This window comes from Mustela erminea, chromosome 5 (genome assembly GCF_009829155.1).
Source record: "Mustela erminea isolate mMusErm1 chromosome 5, mMusErm1.Pri, whole genome shotgun sequence".
Taxonomy (NCBI): domain Eukaryota; kingdom Metazoa; phylum Chordata; class Mammalia; order Carnivora; family Mustelidae; genus Mustela; species Mustela erminea.
The window spans coordinates 127,167,885-127,184,275 of NC_045618.1; the positions used below are offsets into that span (position 1 = coordinate 127,167,885).

Consider the following 16,391-nt stretch of genomic DNA (forward strand, 5'->3'; position numbering starts at 1 on the left):
GTATGCACATGCGCACACACCCGCTTTCACGCTCCCTCCTTTACTCTATCCTGCTCTATTCCCCCTCCTTCTTTAAAGGTAGTATTGAACCAAAAGGTCAATAAGTGAGTAATTTGGCACAGGTTGTAGTAATCAGTGGCAAAGGAAGAGGATATAATGATGAGGGAGGCAGGCAGCAGCGAGGAGAATGTTTTTAATCATAAAAGGAATCACAAACAGTGGAGAGAAACATATTTGACAGTGATTTCTATAATACAATTGGTAATTACCAAAATTCTTCACTGGAGGTTAATATTTTCTGTGTGTGTGTCTGTGTGTGTGTGTGTAAGACATTCATTTGCAGCTACATTGTGCACTGTTCTTAAAAACAGAGTATTTATTGTCTTTGACTCTAAATGTGTGGGACCACACCAGAGTCCTGTTTGTATAAGGGTTTGAGGTACATTGAAACAAACAAATCCCTTCTCTATTAAGCTGCTCTGAGATCAGCTGAAACATTTTAAATAGACACAAAAGATAATCCATTTCCTCACTGACTGATGACAGTCAGTGGCTGCCATCTTTCTTGTGATGACTGTTAATAGTAGGTGCTACTATTGCTTTTTGTTTTCATTTTTTAAAGTACCAACCTATCTGGTTCACCTTCTATCAGTTTCTTGCTTTGCAAACCCCAGAATGCAAATCACACCACAAGAGTATCATGCCTAGTCACAAAAAGCTGCAAATCACTACCTACGACAGTCACTAAGCAGACTATCTGGAAAACACTTATGCCCCTCCCCGCTTTGTTGACTTACAGTCATCTCACTTCATTTTATTTCAAATAAGACAAAAATAGATGGTTATGAACATGATTTTCCTATTCACTTTCCTCTTTTACTAAGTCATATTCAGGTCCTTTATTTTTTTTAAGATTTTATTTATTTGAAAGACAGAAATCACAGGTAGGCAGAAAGGCAGGCAGAGAGAAAGGGGGAAGCAGGCTCCCTGCTGAGCAGAGCACCAGATTCGGGGCTCGATCCCAGGACCCTGAGATCATGACCTGAGCTAAAGGCAGAGATTTAACCCACTGAGCCACCCAGGAGCCCCCATATTCAGGTCATCTTAAAGCAACATCCGTATCTGTAAGTTGGAGACAGTAATAATACTTCATAGGACTATTAAGAGGATTAATTGGGATAAGAAATGCATAAACAAACCTTGGTGCCTGGCAGGTCTTCCATAAATATTAATTCCACACACTATGTGTTTGCATCTCCTGCATACCAGTCATGGCACCGCATACTGGGACAAAGTGGTAAATGTCCCTGTGCCCTCCCAGAATCATCCTCTCCCTCTGTCTGACCCTCCTTGCTCTTTCCATGGGCAACCATAATTTTAAATTCAGATTTTAGTTAGATTATGCTAATGGAAGTGTTACACCTTTGGATAGCTACTAAATATAATGAAACAGTGAAAAAAGTTACATTGTGGCAATAATGAAATTGACTATTTGATTGAATTTGAACATCAATCTCATTATTTAAGAGGGTAAAGGAAACATTTTAGTTGTAGGATTTGTAAATGTCACCAGTATTTCTGGACACTGTCTTTTGTATCAGTATTTTCATTAGAAATGAATTGAATTCTTCATTTAATTAAAAACATTGGGTTTATGGATTTTTTTTAAGTAATGTACATTTTTTTTGAGACATTCCAGAAGCTACATATGCCCTTGAAGGATATTAAAGTGGCATCACTGACATGCTGTTTTTCAGATGACCCATAATTATATTTAATTTCTCTCCAAGGTAGTTTTAAAAATAACCTGGAACCTTCCATTTGAAGGACTTGATTTATTTTTTAGAAATTTTTTGGGAGAGGAGGGATAGGTGTTTGATTTTGTTTTTGTCATCTTAGTAGTGCTCAGGCAAAAGCATTTGAAATGAGCAGAAGGAGAAGATAATCTTTTCCTCAGCCATTACTTACTTCATTTCAGCTACTTGTGGAGTAAACTATGACAGCATGGTGTTTGAGGGGAAAATATAACAGAAATTTCTTAGTTCTTGTGGAAATCTAATAAATATTAATATAGGGGTATTATACTATGAAAAAGATTTCCAGTGTAGACTTAACAGATCCATTGTTGGAAATAAACTCAGCAAGAAGAACACCAAAGACAAAAAGCTGATGTGAGTAAAAAAATTGCCCTGGTTGAGGCTAGCAGGATCATGCATCAGCATCTCAGTAGTCCCCGTAGATGACCAGTCCTCTGGCTCTACAACCATGTGGTAAGCTGAGCTAATGACAGACCAACTGGATAATTTCTGTAATTTTGCTGTCAGTCATTTCTTCTTCTTCTGAATGTACAGTGCCCAGAGCCTGTATTTTCAAACCACCAGTGATTTGGGGATTTTAGAGATTATGGGTATAGATGCAGAGATGGGACTGTGAAGAATCCCTGAGTTAATTTAGAAAGGAAAGTAAGGGGGAAGTCGGATGCTGTGTGCTAGCACTGGTTCTCTAGAAGAACTGAAAGATTCATTTAAGTAATCCTTAAATTGCCCCAGAAATTCTGATTTGCTTGGGAGGTACTAAAGTACATTTTTAGAAATCCCAATTTGAATAAATTGAGAACTTATGGTTGATTGTTTATTAAACTAGAAGATAAAATGCAGTATCCTGCTTCTCCTTATGGTGACCCATGAGAGTTAAAATACAACTTCCATAGCTCTAGAAATCAAACGTACGGACGTACATATTCTTCCCAAGATGCAGGGATGTAGGCAAATCACTTTGTCTCTCTTTCTTTTTCTGATATATGATATAAAAAAAAAAACTGTTATAAGCAATGACATAAACCAAGCAAAACATGGGTGTGTCTTGGGGGATGGAGGATTGGGCAACACTGCCACTTTGAGGACTAACTGACTTAATGGCGCATTAAAATCTCTTATTTTCTCAAAAAGTAAAGAAGCTTACCAAGCTTAAATTCGGTATGAGGTCTCCACAGAGATAAAATGTTAACAGTCTGTATTAGGGTCAAGCCGGGTCTTAGCCAATTAGATTTGCACACTTCCATTTACTATGTCAAGAGGCCTCAGGAGAACAGGGAACCAAGCTCAGTAAAATCGATTCCACTTGAAATTTTAATGGCCATTAAATTTTATCACTCTATTTTACCTAAAATTGGTAACTTAATTTTAGTTCCAAATTTATGGCAATAAAACTGGAAAGTAAGAGTCCCTGAAAGTGAAGTAAGTAGTCTATGTCCGACTGTATGGACGTTGAGTGACTACATCATTTTCTTTGGAGAATAAGAGAAATAGGAAAATGTGTCTGGTTCTGTTTATCCAAAGAGATGCAAAGCATGAGTCTTCAGGATTCAGGAGTCTCCTTTGAGTCAAGGGTCTACAAGAGCCTCTTAAAAAAAAAAAAAGACACCATTTGAAAACATTTTTAAAACACAAATATAAAGTGTAATTTTTGAATTCAAGTGCCCAAATTTTTACTTTGTGACAAAGTTTTCTAAAAACTTGGTAAAGTTAAATGAGCCAAGTGTGTGTTACAAATTTCGTAAATTTTCCCACAAGGGGGGAATTTATTTCATATGTCTCCATATAACAAACCCTTTGGAGTTGACTTCGTGAAAACAACACTTCCAGAAAATAACCCTTAGTGCCTTTGTCAGAGTCTGAATTCTGGGCTCCATGAGCACTGGCGCTGATGAAAGAACAGCTTATGTTTTCTCGGGAAAAATGGAAACCGCCTAAGCATGTTATGATGTTTTGCAGTGTTGAGCTTGTCTGGGAGTTTTTGCCACGTTTCAAGAGTCAACTGTCACCTCACAATTTGGGGTAGTTTCCTTTGGGTTCAATTTAAATAATCACTTCAAGACCACTCTCCTTTATGTGTATCTGCTTATTCTTCTCAGTCACACCACTGGATAGGCCTCAGACTTTGGATAAAGAATCATGTGTCTTCCATTTGAGCTGCTGTAACAAAACTACCATTGACTGAGTAGCTTAAACGAGAAACATGTATTTCTCCTAGTTCTGGAGGTCAAGAAGTCTTAAGATCAAGGCAGATTTGGTACCTGCCTTTAGTATCTGGCCCACTTCCTGGGTCATACCAGGAGAAGAGCAGATGGGACATTCTTGAATCATTTCTAAGGGCACCATCCCATTCACGACAGATCTACCCTCATGACCAGTCACCTACTGAAGGCCCCATATCCTGATGTCACTTTGGGGATTAGGATTTCAACCTGTGAGTTTTGGAGGGAGGGACTCAAACATTCGTAGCTGGTTCAGCCAGCAGCTGGGTGGGCTAGTACGTAGACTAGAATCTCCCTGTCTTCTGTACTCTTGTACTTAAATGTCCCAGAGGTCATGGAGAAAAGAACTTCCACAGTATTTAGTGTGGTAAAATACTAACTCACCCCTTATCTTCCCAAGAAAAAGACTATAAGACTATAAGAAGCTAAATGATTTGTTGAAAGTACTAAATAAATCAGGCAATCCTGGGGATTAATATTAGTGAAAGTCCTCACTGCTTTTCTATTAACTTTAAAACTATTACAAACCCATAGGCTCTAGGCTTTCATGTACATGGCAACTGGTGTGTGTGTGCATGTGTGTGTGTGTTTGTGAGAGAGAGAGTACATGTGTGTTCTTGGCTGTTGGCATGTGGGGAAGATTTTAATTTTTGGTGCAAGATTATGAACAATCCAGTAATCTCAAATACTTCTAGGAAGGAGAAGGGCTTATTTTCCTTTTTCCGTTCTATACCTTTTCTTTTTGCTTATTCATCATGTTTTAAATAAACAGACCAAAGAAATTTGTTATTAAAGCCCTCCTTGGACTTCTTCAATTTCAGTTTTAAACCAGGTTCAAAATATTCTGGCAAAAATTAAAGGCAACATTGAAAACGTTTGCATAAATTTTAAATTGTGCAAAAAGCGATAAACCTAAAATGAGCTGAAGGAATGAGTAATAAGCATCTCCTCATATCTTTGTCTTTTTATCATAATCAGTGATGATATGGGTTTTTAAAAATTGATTCTGAAGTGCATTCCCTTTCCAGAGTATCTGCATTCTACTTAGTCTTCTAAATATAATTTGTTACAAGTTTAATGTTTACTTTTAAAAGTGCGCAGGCTTATTAGCATGCTAATAAATAACATTTAATGTCTATTAACAGTACTTCTATATTTGCTCTTAAAATGGAATAGAAAAATATTACTTACAAGAGATTCCATGCCTTTACTACATTCTGGGTGTAATTGAAATCCCTAGTTCTCGTTTCACTGTTAGAAAAGAACTAATAAATGTGTCACCAGTAAAACAGGAGTGTGGGGGAGAGGGGCCATTTATGAGCTCAGTAATGAATCTAACTCGCAAAGCCAGACCTGAAAGACTTGGGAGACCAGCACAATAGAGGTGCCAGTTTGCTGTATAGCATCACAGCTAATTAAGTTTAGATCTTTGCTTTTCTTTATCCTTTTCTTTGAGATTTTCCCGGTGGTATTGGTTCTGTGTGCTTCAGCTGGCCAAACGTGAGACTCAGAAGTCAGAAGCAGTCACAGCTTACTTAAGAAAGGCATATGGCAAAAATATAATCCCTTTGATTATATGGTAAATAACTATAAGAATGGGTACAAATAATGGTTTTTATCAGAACATGAAATTTTATTGTGATATAGTATGTGTTTTGTTACACCGTCACCTGGCATCTGTTAAAAATAAGGTTTTGGAATGCTATTCTGGCATGTGTAATTTTGAGAAAGAGGCTCTGAATTGGTTTTCCAGGGTAAGCCCTAACTTCTGTCGCACACAAAATATAGTCCTAGTGGTAATAAAAAAGGTATCATCTATATAGATAAATATATAAATACATACATAGGGTTTGTGGGGTTTTTAAAAAATTTATTTATTTATTTATTTATTTTTAAAATAAACATATAATGTATTTTTATCCCCAGGGGTCCAGGTCTGTGAATCGCCAGGTTTACACACTTCACAGCACTCACCATAGCACACACCCTCCCCAATGTCCATAACCCCACCGCCCTCTCCCTCCCTCCTCCCCACAGCAACCCTCAGTTTGTTTTGTGAGATTAAGAGTCACTTATGGTTTGTATTTTTTTAACGTAGATTTTGATTTTAAGAGAATAGACTCCTTTAAATCACATGGACCTGGGTTATAGTCTAAGCTCAATCACAATGTGGAATTCAATACGTTTACTATCTTTGAGTCTTATTTCTCGGACTATAAAATGAATGAAATTAATGATATTCACCTATTGAGAGTTTGGGAGAGCATTAAATGAAAACATATTTTCAGCAAATAATAAGCTTTTAATAAATAGTGTTGAGTTTATGGTACTGGAACTTTAAAAGGATGTTTTTGTTAACAGGCACAGCACACATACCATTGTTCCTTTTACTCCTGAAATTAAGCAAACCCTTTTCCTGTCCCAGGACTGTTGCATTTGGTACTTCCTCTCTCCTTAATGCTTTTCCCTTAGCTCTTTCCGTGATGGCTCATTTTCATCCTTTGAGTTTCAGCTCAAATGTCACCTCTTTGTGGGAACTTAACCTCACCAACCTGTTTAAAGTAAATCTCTGCCCTCAGTCCCCCATCACAGTTTTTGAGTCTTCTTTGTCTTCTCCTTTGGCATGTGAAGTCCGTAAAGGCAGAGAGACCTTATCTTCTTGTTGATAACTGTGTACACAACACTCAGCAAAGTGTCTGCCTCAATAAATGTGAATGAATGGATGAATTAATTAAATGAATAAGTCAGTGGAAGAGAGGGAGAGAGGAAAGACATTGGAAGGAAAGAAAAAGAAATAATAGATAAAAGGAATAAAGGACAAAAAGAAGAAACTTTTATGGTCTGAGGAATGATTTATATTCAGGACATATGTATTTATGCATATACAGCTTTTTGATGTTATTTTAAAGTTTAAAAGTTAAGTAAAAATTTTCCTGTTCCTATTATCTTTTCTTGCCCCTGGTCAGTGTGTTTCACATTATCTTCTCCTTCCACAATCTGACAGGGGTTGTTTTGCTATAGGGTGACCTCCCGCTGTGAGGCAGGAAGTAATTCCTATAGGACATCAACACTTTAGAACAGAGGGTTGCCAAGCTTTCTGTAAAGGGCCAGGAGTCTAAATATTTTCAATTTTACAGGCTATATGCTGTCTCCCAACGACTCACCTCTGCCATTACAGAATGAAAGCAGCCATAGACAATAAGTAAGGAAATGAGTGAGCTGTGTTCCAATAAAAATTGTTTAGGGAAACTGAAATTTGAATTCCATGTAATTTTCACATGTCATAAAATATTATTCTTACTTTGATTTTTCTTTATCCAAATAAAAGTGTAAAAACCATTTTTAGCTCATGAGCCTATAAAAACAGGGGGCAGGTTCGAATGGCTTCATGTCCTACTTTGCTGACCCCTGCCTTAGAATGAACTAGTTCAATGGTTTTCCATCCCACGATTGTTTGCCTTTGAAAAGATGAACTAGAGTGGGGGGAGGCAAAGAATACATTTCTATTGGTAGGATTTTTAATAATTTTGCAAATGGAAGGAAACATAATTTTGACTAATCAGACCTTCCTGAACTCCTAAAAGCACATTACATCAGTGCTCCATTATCCACAAGTAGGGTTGTGAGTGTTAAAAGAAGCTTTCATGACAGGCTAAAACTGCCCAGGTGCATCCATTAGCAAGCTCTCACCTTATTTATTCCTTCATATCATAGACTTTGGAATTTATGATTAGGTTCTTCTAAGGGTATTGGAAAATAAGAAGTTTGAGGATACTTTAGTTCTATAATCCTGAAAAATTTTAGCTCTATAATCCTCAAGAATCAAATGCTTTAAATTTCAAATAATGATTTCCCTAAAATCTATGTATTTAAGTTGGGTAAGGAATTATTTGGGGAAAACATTTTAAGAGCACAGTGTGATATCATTTGCTAAATGCAGAAATTAAAAATTAAGTAGAAATTATGATAGTCCTATTAGTATTATTTTTATAGCTCTGGCTATTTATAGTGCTTTCAAATATTTTAAGATAATAGAGCTTTCCAACTCTTTTCTTTACTCACATCTCTCTTAAACAGCCAAAGCAACTGTTTAAAACTCCACGTTGGGAAGATGCTAGTCAGACTGCAATGAAAATTCAGAATGAAGCTCACTTTGAAGAAAAAGCAGTTAAGTATTTCATAGGAAGGACTATTTAGGATATTTGAAACTGAATAGTCAAAACACATCTACTTTATTTTAGGACGTGTAGGATAAGTCAGCCTTCAGGTATGTATCTCAGCAGTGTAAGTAGAAACTAAGTTGTTGGGGGGTTTTCCTTGTTTTTCTTGGATACTAAGAATAGTGTACCATTGATGGTCTAAGTACCAATAATCTGAGGTTAGTTTTAAATCCTTGAACTATCTGTCCCTTACGTAACCTGTGCTTGTATGTCGGGAAGTGGAGATTAATAATAGTTTTAATCTATTCGAACTGAAGAGGAGGCAAGAAAACCTAACTTGTGTCAGCCAAATATATTATTTTAAGGCCTTCTGCTTATGTCTGGATACCCCTATCTACAGTCTATCTCTTTAGTATAGAACAGTGGGAGGTAACTCTACAGAAGCCCACAGAAGGAATATGGCAATGAGGATGAGAGAGCCCCTCAGACTTGTTCCTTGTCCTTTAATTCCTGAGAACACTTGAGTAAAATAACTGCACGTAAATCGAGATGTGAGTTATTGGAATTGCTCAACGGTAAGCAATTTAATTCCCAAAGTGGACTGTTTGCTCATACCATGTAATGACTTAGCTTGTGATATGCCTGAAAGTCAGCAACCAAGTGCTGCGAATCATGTATTCAGGAAGAAGGAGGTTGGGACAGTGGGTTTCTCTGTGAACACTCTCCACCTGGAGTCTGGAAGATGTGTGTCCTTGAGGGATTCAGAGGAGATGTCAGCCTCAGGGAGTCTCATTAGGCCAGCTGTGTCTGGTGACACTCAGATACACACCCTCAAAACAAACATACCCAATTGTTTTCCACAAGTTCTTCATGACACAAACCTCCTCATAAATTATGCCATAATCACTACTGCACTGTAATTTGCATATGAGTTCAGAGCATATTCAGCTGATATATGACTACCTCACCACTGGAGACATATACTTTATTTTTTTAAATGTAGATCCTTGGGGGAGAAATACGGTGTGTTGGCTTCTGGGTCGCTGGCTTTCTGCCCCTACTCTTCAGCTACTGTGCCTACATCTCTTTTGGGGGACCATCAGTCTTTGCAATTACATTGGTTGTCATTTGCGTGGCCCCTAACTACCATCATAACATTTATGTATCTGCAAATAATTTTCAGTTGTTCCCCAGTCCAGATGTCATTCACTGAACTCTTACTACCTATTACCAACAGGTTTTCTGTGGAATTGTGCAGTCTGGGGGAAAGAATGTTCTCTATCTTTTGCCCTTCATTTGTTTGTAGTCTTATCCTCTAGGTACCTGTGCACCACATTACGTTTGTGCATTAACGAAGAATCCTAATGTGATTCTTCATTTTAAAGGAAAAAAAAAAAGACACCTCATTGCTTTCTTCCATGATCTGAAACGTAAAGGGTAGATGTGAGACTTCTTTGATTTTAATTTTGTGCATTTGACTGGAAGCATTTGTAGGAATTTCAAGCAAAACCCAACTTCTCCTCTCGGGCTGCATTTTCCAGTGTGAAATCCATTGGAACAAAGCAATGGAGCCCCATTTCCCTATCTTTCTCTTCATCTTCCCTGCCCCACCCCCACCCCAACAAACACATGCACACATCCCTTTCCCAATTTGGGACAAGTACAATCTCAAACTTCTCTGAACAAGGTCAAATAGTGACACAAGCATTATCAGAGTAGACAGGATGGTGATCGCCTCATAAGAAGACTGCAAACCCAAAATGCCACCTGCCAGTGTTGCTGAGGAACCCTGCAGAAGAACAGCGGGCTGTCTGAAGTCTGATCATGACAGTGGTAGTGGATAAAAGAACAGATCAGAAATGTGGAGCACATATCTTGATTCCCTTCTTAAATCCTGCTTCTGATTCTATCAGGTATTTGCCACACCCGGAGTGAAAAGCAGGTAATATGAGTGTTACTGGGTATTCCCCCTAGGCTAGGAAATGATACATTCCTTTAAACTGGCTTTTTTTGATAAGTCAAAGTGTTGGGCAGTGGTGAGGTTGGGAAGTGGTAGGGGCAGGGAGGGATATTGATGACTTTGTTGGTTTTTTTTTTTTTTTTTTTTTTATGTTCAGTTAGCCGGCATGTAGTATATCATAAGTTTTTGTTGTAGTGTTCAACAGTTCATCAGTTGCATATAACACCCAGTGCTCATCCCAACACTTGCCCTCCTTAATACCCATCATCTGGTCACCCCCATCTCCCGGTCACCCCATCTCCCCACCCCCCTATGTTCTGTAACCCTCAGTTTGTTTCCCTGAGTCCAGAGTCTCGCATGGCTTATCTCCCTCTCCGATTTCTTCCCATTCAGTTTTGTTATTAACAACGTTCTAGACAAAATCTTGATGCCTTGCTGCGGTTTTCTTTTCAGTATTTCTATGCTGTTATTTTGGATCCTGGAGTAGCTTATTAGAAAAGGACACTTAAGCAGCTAGTGAAATGAATGAACAAGGACAGAGTATAGGAATCCAGTGACGGGTAAAGCAAACTCTGGTTGGTTGGGAAACCACTGTGGGCTGCTACATGCCACTGGTTCTGAAGTTTGTCTTGAGAGTAATTTTGTTTCACTTAAAATCGACAACGTACAGTTTTACATATAGATCATTGACTCATGTGATGTATTCAAAGTCAACTGAGGCTATATTTTAAAACTTTTTTGGTGTTGCAACATTAAGGTTGTTTGCAGTTTTTAGCTCTTTGTTTTATTTTAAATCACTATGTGAAACACTCATTTTTTGGCGATGACTAATAAAGGCCATTTCCTTTTCTTTCATTTTAATATCTTGAATTTTGGAAAAGAATATATTTGGAATTATTTTGAGCTCTTTTAGTTATTAAAAGATGGTGGACAGTGTATTAAATGTGACAGATTGTCATGTGGAAATTCATAGAGAAAAAAATGCACATATTTGTATTTTGTTTTATGTCATTTATATAGAAGTAGTAAAGTGTGAATATTGGTTAAGCAGTGTTAACACTGAACAGAAAAATGCCACACAGTGGTATGTCTGGATGAAACCAAGGGGATTTTTCTTTCAGAAGAGAGGCCTTTCGCTTTTGGAACAGTAGTGGAAGGAGTCCCCATTGTGGGTCTTTGTTTTTGAAAATTATTGGTCCGTCGTGGTCTTTCAGTTCCAGAGAAGCTTTCAGAATTATTCTATACTCCTAAAGATCCTTAGACTTAGAAGAGTGAGAGACTTCGGTTATATTCTTCCAGTATTGTGCATTTTCATATGTCAATGGATATATGTAAAGCATTCCTGGAAAATGCTGCATTATTGCGCTAAAGTCTGTAGGCCAGTTCAACTACGCTTGACCAGAGGCAAAACTCTGATTATTTAGAACTACAAGGCCTCTAATTCATCTCTTAGATGGGATGGATGAATCAATATGTTTTATTGATTGGCGTGGCTAAGTCAAACTGTTAATAATCAGGGATTCAGATGCCAGTGATCCATATAGCACTCATTTCCTACCTTAGCCTACAAATATTTGCCCATCTCTAGTGATGCTAATGAATTTGTCTCGGTTCAGTCATAAATTCCAATGTACAACCAGGTAGAAAAGGCCTATATACAGCTCAAAGCAGATTGCTAACGTGATCATAGAAAGTTATAATACATCTTTCTATAGTACATACGCTGTAGACTTCTTCCAAAATATACCTCTCCCTTCTTGCTCTGCCAGGCCCAGAATGAATTACAGTGTGTTGTCTAGCAGTATTATTGACACTCAGAAATTGTATGTAATGCTCACATTATGAAAAGTAGATAGCACTTTACATTGGAACTCAATGGCTATGCAGTGACTACATGGATAATTTTTAGAGTAAACTTTAAATAATTTTTGCCATTTTAGGTGTGTCTTAGATTGTTCCCCTCTTTAGGTAGAATGAAAGAATAGTCACCAAAAAATGGTTCCCCCCCCCAAGAACTTTCTTCTTCAAAACATTGAAGACATTTTTCCTTTGATTATTGTTTTAACCTTCCGCTCCCAATTCTTTCTTTGCTATTGGTCATTTATCCAGAAATACTTCATATAGGAGAAATCAGTAGATTCAGCTTAATAAAATAATTTATTTGTATAATGCTCTTACATCTTATTTCAAGTGTTTTTGTTGGGGGTCAAATGATGTGAAGACCTCTGAGAGTCTACAATTCTCCTCTAAGTGTATGCAGAGTTATGTGTATGTTGTGGATAAGGTACATTTTCCTGGGGAGAAGATCAAGTTTCATCAGACTCTCAAAGTCCCTGACTACAAAATAAGAATGACTGATGTATAAAATGAAAATTGGAGATTAAACAACAAAAAACTGTGTACTTCTGGTTAGAGTAGAAGAGGTGAAAAAGAACAGAATTTAATGTGCTGTACTTAGATGTTCATTCTAGGACATACACTGACGTTTGTTTTGTGGGCTGTATCAATGCCACAGCATTGGCTTAAGTTACCTCTGTTTTAATAAGAAGAACCAGAAAGGAAGTGTGGATGTATTTTGTTTGAGAAAAAATATTTGCAGTAGCTTAATTCTTTTATATATAGAATTATAATTATATCTGCCATAAAACAAGTCATCCATTTCCATTTTCAAAGCATTTCTTAATTTTTAAAAGCAAGTCAGTAAGTCCATAAAGACTAGGAGTAGTTTCTTTTATTGATAGCCTACAATTAAGACCAAACAACTGTACAGTTTAGACAAACCTCACTAATTGGCAGTGATGGCTGGTATTCGATTAGCTGCTGTTGATTGGCAAATGAAATTATTGAAATTCAGATTAATGAACCGAATTGTCTATTGCCCCAATTTTCTCATTTTGGTAACATATTACATTTTTTTTGTAGAAAACTCAGTACCAATTTGGAATGAAGTAGGTTATAGATGAAGAGACATAAGTAGGGGTGCCTGGGTGGCTCAGTGGGTTAAGCCTCTGCCTTTGGCTCAGGTCATGATTTCAGGGTCCTGGGATCGAGCCCTGCATCAGGCTCCCTGCTCAGCGGGGAGCCTGCTTTCCTTCCTCTCTCTCTGCCTGCCTCTCTGCCTACTTGTGATCTCTCTCTGTCAAATGAATAAATAAAATCTTTAAAAAAAAAAAAAAAAGAAAAGATGTAAGTAAATTGCACTGAAGTAAATCATTTCTTCATCTTTATGTTTTAACAAAATGGAGTTTTCTTGGACCGTTTGTGTTCATAGTCTTAAAGACTGGGCACATGTCTTGGCCAGCTTGAACCGCTACGACAATTTACCACAGACTGGGGGACTTAAACAACAAACATTTCTCACAGTTGTGAAGGAGGAGGAGTCCAAGATCGAGGGGCTGGCAGATTCGGTCCTTGCGAGGGCTTTCTTCCTGGCTTCCTGGCTTGTGGATGACCACCTTTTCCTGTTATTGCCTTCCATGACAGAGAGCAGAAAGAGAAGCATTCTGTCTCTTCTTATAAGGACACTGATCCCATCATGGGGACTCTGTCCTCATGACCTAACTACCTCCCAAATGTCCCATCTCTAAATGCCATTGCATTGGGGATTAGGGTTTCAATCCATGAATTTTATGAGAATAAGAACACGCAGTCCATGACAGTGTGTATTTCTTTTAAAAATCTTGTAACAAATATTCAAGTAAAATGAAGACACTAATACATAAATTATATCAGTTTATCTTTGCCAAACACAGAGATCTGAATTAAGACAGACAAAATTTAAATTCTACTATTTTTTTTATTTTTTTTTTAAATTTATTTGACAGACAGAGATCACAAGTAGGCAGAGAGGCGGGCAGAGAGAGAGGAAGGAAAGCAGGCTCCCTGCTGAGCAGAGAGCCTTCGCAGGGCTCAATCCCAGGACCCTGGGATCATGACCTAAACTGAAAGCAGAGGCTTTAACTCACTGAGCCACCCAGGTGCCCCTAAATTCTACTATTTTGACCTCTTATGAAAACTCTGATTTCCAACTAGCTTTATGTGTGCTTTTTAAAACTAGTTGTATGTTTGCCTTTAAAATGTGCTAATCCTAAATAATAAGAGCCCATAAATACATGGTATAAGGAAAACTTAAGGCCCAAACAGTGGCTGTAAATATTTTGAGGCTTCCAAGATGGTTCATATAAATGTGATACTGCCCAAAGGCTGTTTCTGTCTCCGTAAGATATCTAATGAGGTTCTTCTGTTCAATCTGCAAAGGATGATAAAGCATTGCTGAATGGTTTTGTCCCAGATGGACTGTGAATAAGATGCCTGGTAACAACAGATCAAAGCCCCCTTGAGGCATTATTATATGCATTTATTATGAAGCATTCAAAAGTGACAGTACACAAGTCACCAACCAAACGGCAGTTATTTCATGAAAATTATGGGGGCGAGGGTGAAGTTCTCTCAAGTATGCCAACAAAATGCAATTAAACAGATTATATTGCCAAGAACAGTCTGCTTTGGGCTGATTTTGCATAATATATTCATTTCACTTGTACCCACATAGCCAAATGTTTAAAGGGTAGGAATGTTCAACTCTTTGTGGAAATCCTCAAAGGAAAGGCCTGTACGTGTTAGGTAAGGCTAGGAGTGTGGCTGTGAGCACCAAGTTCTCGCTGCTTCTAAGTGTCCTGTGTCCACTTCAGTCCCTGTAGGACCACTGAGAGATCTGAGCTGAGTGGCTCTCTTTACCACTTCCCCCTTACGTCTTGGGCAAAATTAATTTGATTAAACAAAAAGGAAATCCAGGTGTCACACATCTCCCATTGCTTCCAATGAGAGAAAAGAAGGAAGAGTGGCCTTGATCTTCCCCCAAAAGATGGCTTTCTATTTCGTTAAATCTTCAGACTCTCCTCTCTCAAATTCAGCCTCTTTTCATTGACAAAGATTTCCTCTATGTAGCTGTCAGCTCTGAAAAAAGTTGAGAATATAATTGTTGCTTTGAGAATGCAACCATTTACCTAATCATTTAGCTTTGTAGCAATATTGATGTCAATGACCCTTTTTAAGACCTAGATTTTCTGGGGCGCCTGGGTGGCTCAGTTATGAAGCATCTGCCTTTGGCTCAGGTCATGATCCTGGAATCCTGCGATCATTCCTGCATTGGGCTCCCTGCTCAGCAGGAAGCCTTCTTTTCCCTCTCCTACTCCCCCTGCCTGTGTTCCCTTTCTCATGGTGTCTCTCTCTGTCAAATAAATAAATAAAATCTTGAAAAAAAGAAAACAGATTTTTCTGTAGAACCTTCACAGGTATTGTAGGTAGAGAGGGCCCATCTGAATTCAAGACTGACTGCATGTGACATCTTTCTTGTTTATATTTCCTGCCTTGTTTCAGTTAACAAATTACTTCTTAATCTTAATTGCTGAAGTTATTCTTATGTCTGAACTTTACTTTCCAAGTCACACTTTGTACTGTGTACCTAACCGAGCACTGGTATTATGCTAAAGTCCTTTTTTATATTACTACTAATCATCTAATTGTTCATATATTCAAATGAATGTGTGTAATACTTATAAATCCTTACGGAGATAAATCATTTTACCAGTGCAAAAGTGGTAATGTTTATTCCATTTAGTCACTTTATGAGTTTCTGATATCTGTCGTTAAACCAAACACAACTGAGATGAGAAGTACAGTGATTCTTTTTTTTAAAGTTTTTTTTTTAATATTTTATTTATTTATTTGACAGAGAGATCACAAGTAGGCAAAGAGGCAGGCAGAGAGAGAGGAAGAGAAGCAGGCCCCCTGCAGAGCAGAGAGCCCGAAGTGGGGCTTGATCCCAGGACCCTGGTATCATGACCTGAGCTGAAGGCAGAGGCCCTAACCCACTGAGCCACCCAGGCACCCCAGAAGTACAGTGATTCTCCCCTGACTCTTTCTATTGTAGAAATCATCCTGAGTAGGAGTTTTCATTTTTTGAGATTTTCAAAACATTATTACTAATAGAGAATAAGTTGAAAATCTGAAAAATAAGTAAATTGAAATGATTTTAATAGCTTTGTTTTTATAATTGTGCATTATGCTTTTTTTGCAGGACCGTGTAAATGCATTAGAAATGGTAAGTTGAGGCGTTTTCTTTCTCCTTCTGTCAGAGTTACTGCTTGTCCTGAGGTGGATTTCAGAGCACTCCCCGAAAGAAGCAGTTCGAGAAGCCATTTCTAAAACTACAGCTAGAATTCAAAGGGAGGAT

General features: G+C 37.8%; 1 protein-coding gene across 13 annotated transcripts in view; it reads left to right on the top strand.

Annotated features, from left to right (window-relative positions):
- The window catches only part of CEP128 (centrosomal protein 128), a 408,542-nt gene that overhangs the window by 339,140 nt on the left and 53,011 nt on the right, over window positions 1–16,391 (top strand). For 9 of the 13 annotated variants that reach the window (XR_004286107.1, XM_032344794.1, XM_032344793.1 and 6 more), the window contains 2 exons: window positions 8,114–8,203; window positions 16,236–16,259. Coding sequence is in view for 12 of the 13 variants with exons in the window: in XM_032344794.1 (XP_032200685.1) it covers window positions 8,114–8,203; window positions 16,236–16,259 (114 nt within the window). In the remaining variant the exon portion in view is untranslated. Of the gene's footprint in view, window positions 1–8,113; window positions 8,205–16,235; window positions 16,260–16,391 lie in introns of all 13 variants that reach the window. The other 4 variants (XM_032344800.1, XM_032344799.1, XM_032344795.1 and 1 more) reach the window with 2 other exon arrangements.